General features: G+C 40.9%; 1 protein-coding gene across 1 annotated transcript in view; it reads left to right on the forward strand.

The window, feature by feature from the left end:
* Nucleotides 1–2,082, forward strand: part of wdr89 (WD repeat domain 89) — a 4,345-nt gene extending 2,263 nt beyond the window's left edge. The window contains exon 2 of the mRNA XM_043697213.1: nt 545–2,082. Coding sequence (XP_043553148.1) covers nt 578–1,744 — 1,167 coding nt within the window. The 5' untranslated portion in view covers nt 545–577 and the 3' untranslated portion in view covers nt 1,745–2,082. The remainder of the gene's footprint in view (nt 1–544) is intronic.
* Nucleotides 2,083–3,926: the final 1,844 nt, after the last annotated feature.

Consider the following 3,926-nt stretch of genomic DNA (forward strand, 5'->3'; position numbering starts at 1 on the left):
ATTTTGTACACTACGTTGGTTTTGCTCATCCTGGGTATCAGGTCCTTTGTCCTGGTGAGTTGTTGTCTGAGAGTGGCTGTTGGTTTGTGTGCTGTTATGAGTCCTAGTGGTCGTAGTAGTCTGGCTGTCAGTTCAGAAATGTTCTTGATGTATGGTAACGTGGCTAGTCCTTTGGGTTGTGGCATGTCCTTATTCCGTTGTCTTTCTCTTGGACATCTGTTGATGAAATTGCAGGGGTACCTGTTTTTGGCAAATACTTTGTAGAGGTGTTCTTCTTCCTCTTTTTGCAGTTCTGGCGTGCTGCAGTGTGTTGTGGCCCTTTTGAACAGTGTCTTGATGCAACTTCTTTTGTGTGTGTTGGGGTGGTTGCTTTCGTAGTTCAGGACTTCCTGAATCTCTGAATCCTGAATCTGAATCTCTGTTTCTGCTACAGAATGCATTTAGCTTTGAGTTGAGGATTTGGAGAACAGAGCCAAAGAATATGTTACTTGGATCCATTTTGGCAAGTTATTTATGTCTGTCTGTTTATCTCATTGAACTTCAGCAAACAGCTAAAGCATAAAAGAAGTGTTCACTCATGGAGGAGATCGAGCAGTGGTTTAATCACCTGCGCATTGCAAAACGATCCACACAGAAAGCCGAAGAATTAACCTACCTTCTGGATATTGACTGCCTGAAGGTACCCATAGGACAAAGCGGTCAACTTGTTGCAGTTTCATGTTCGAATCATTGTATCCGTGTTTACAATAAACAGACACTGACTCTAGTTCAACAGTTCCAGGGCCACTCTGCTCCTATTAGTGGCATTAGGTTTGCACAAAACACTGGCCATTTGTTATTCTCTGCATCATGTGACGGGACAGTGAAATGTTGGGATGTGCGTTCCTCTAGCACAGACCCAGTTCAAAATTATACAGGTTATCCTAATAACACATTTATCAGCTTTGATATTAGTTGTAATGATTTGGTTATCTGTGCTGGAACAGAAAAGGTTGAAGAAGATACTTTCTTGGTTTTCTGGGATGCACGCACTGTGACAAACACGGATAGTCATGGAAGTCAGGAACCTCTTGGAGTTTATTCAGAGACTCACAACAATGACATCACCCAAGTGCGTTTTCACCCCTCAAATCCCAACATGGTGGCATCGGGGTCGACTGACGGATTGGTCAACATTTTTGACATTAGCCAAGAAACAGAAGATGATGCCCTTCTTGCAACTTGCAACTCTGATTCCTCAGTCAGCTTCGTTGGGTGGTCTGGGAAAGAGCTGGAACAGATTTTTTGCATGACCTACGATGAAGGTTTCTATCTGTGGGACCTTGCCAACCTGCACAATGATGAGCCCATCACACTGGTGAAAACACAGGATGCCCGGGAAAGCTTGAAACTTGACAATGGCCACCTGGACTACTTGATTGGAGGCTTTTACCATGAAAAAGCTGAAAAGTTGTTTGTACTGGGTGGCACCAGTATGGGGAAGCTTCACTTTTTAACATGTGATGCCAGCGAGCTTGCACACCTGCACACCCTGCATGACAGACACTCAGCTATAGTTCGTGCTTTTTATTGGGATTCTGAGGATAATTCTCTGTTGACATGTGGGGAAGATGCTCAGCTATTTTTATGGAAACCAAATGCCACAGAATTAACTACAGGAAAGAAGACATCAATGAAGCTTCCATCTGATGTGCATAGAAAAATGAAAGTTCATAGCAAAAACTCTTACCAAAGCAAGAAGTAAGATAAACAGGCAACTCCTCGCACTTGCATACAGCTGAGTTTCATTGAGATTAATTTCCGTTTTTATAAGAGGAAAAGAATTTTTTCTGTCAGTTAGGAATTCAGTCATTCAACAACGACTAATTGACTCCAGATCTGTGTTGCTTCTAAACAGTGAGGCTTTAATTGGGGAAACCTAGAAAGTGCAATAACATTCTAAAAAATGGAGCTGGGATTTTTTTGTTGGGATTGGGATTTTATTCGAATGGCTGTAGCTTTCTTTTATTTTGATTCATTCATCTTTTTTTTTACAACTCAGAAGGTTGGTGCCTATTAAAAGAAAAAAAACGTTTCTGCAAATGTGTTTTGTTGGGATTATTTTACTAAGTTACATATAAATTAAAGAGATGATGCAAGATTTAAAATGCATTTTTTGGTTGAAGAAGACATTGGTGTATTTTCTTTTGTAAATTAGACTACTTGTTTGCATTGGACTGGGTTTTTGTGTTCAAATTGCTCTTGTTATGCAAACTTAACACAAACTCTGCACATATCTGCTATATTGTAGGGCAGGCCCTATAAATTGAGATTTTTAACTTCACTTTTTAAAACATAACACAACCATTATGGTGCTGATGAAGATTGTTCTGTGTTGGAAGAGGCAAGGTACACTGCTGATAGCTTTGAGGAGTGACCAGGGTCATTTTGACTTTGGCTGACTGTGTACAATCAGTACAGCCATACTTATACTTAGTCTTTTTTTAATCTCCGTTGTCTAAAATACAAATAGTAGGACAATCCATTTCCATAGTTCACTATTATTAGATGCCAAGGCTAGTCAATACAACTTTGAAGAGATCTAGTGTCCATAATTGAATGTAGTGCTTCTGATGCCATCTGTCCATGCTTCATAATGTGAGGTGTAACCTCCTCATGTGGAATTCTAACTCCTTTGACACAAAATACTCTTTGGATTTTTTAACTTGTGCATTAGTTTTAGTATTTAATACAGGAGACGGAGAATCTATTTGGTACCTAGTCTCTTGCTATTTAGAAAATAATCTGATTTGTCTTTCTTAGATCCAGAGAGAATGACTTCAGTCTTCCCCAGTATTGAATTCCATTTGCCATTCACTTATAGTCTGTCAATGCCCTTAGTAACTTCTTGCTCTTATCCACTTAACTTACGATTAAAATGCTATTATTTCAGCCAGAGACCACTCCATTTAAAGATCTGGCACAGAAAGGTTTGAAGAGCAATGCATTCTTGTAAATACTAGGTGTGCAGTATAGTTTTGTGTGTTCGCTTTTGTAAATTGCTGAATTCTCTCTAGGCTTAGCTTGGACGAAACAGCTAATAATTGAGACATTTGGTCAAATTCTATCCCTGGTAAAATGTGAACTTAAAATCTAACAACATGTGTACTGACGCTAAAAAAAAGACTACCTGAGTATTACAATTCCAAACTGGATTGTTAATATCCTTCAGTGTAAATAACTTTCCACTCTTCATGATCTGGTCTATTTAGAACTTCAGTTCCAAATGCTTGCCACCCAATGACTGGAGGAAGAATGCCTCATCTTCTGCCTTGGGACCCTCCAACCACACGGAATCAATGTCGATTTCACCAGTTTCCTCAACCCCCCCCCCCCTAACCTTCCAACTCAGCACTGCCTTTTTGAACTGTCCTACCTGTCCATCTTCCTTCCTGCCTATCTGCTCCACCCTCCACTCTGACCTATCAGCAGCACCCTCCACCTTCATCTACCTATCGCATTCCTAGCTACCGCCCCCGCACTCCCCCAGCCTCAACCCCACTCCCATTTATCTCCCAGCCTCCTTGGCCTAAACCCCCCGCACGCATTCCAGATGAAGAGCTTATGCTCGAAACGTTGACTCTCCTGCTCTTCAGATGAGGCCTGACTGGCGGCCATTTTCCAGGGCCACATTTTTTGACTCCAGATGACGTGGTTCACTTGATAGCTTAAGCATACTTCAGAACTTACAGTAAATACTGTCTGACTTGTGTGACCCATATCTTTGGGAAAAAAAGTGTTGCCATATTCTGATTTCAGGGGTGACAGATATAAAATACAAAATCCAGTCAGTGAGATCATGGTTAACGATTAAAGAGGCAGTGGCACGGTGGTTACTCGACTATTAAGCCAGAGACCAAGACTAATATTCTAATCATTGTTGTAAG

The sequence above is a fragment of the Chiloscyllium plagiosum genome, chromosome 10 (genome assembly GCF_004010195.1).
Source record: "Chiloscyllium plagiosum isolate BGI_BamShark_2017 chromosome 10, ASM401019v2, whole genome shotgun sequence".
NCBI classification, from domain to species: domain Eukaryota; kingdom Metazoa; phylum Chordata; class Chondrichthyes; order Orectolobiformes; family Hemiscylliidae; genus Chiloscyllium; species Chiloscyllium plagiosum.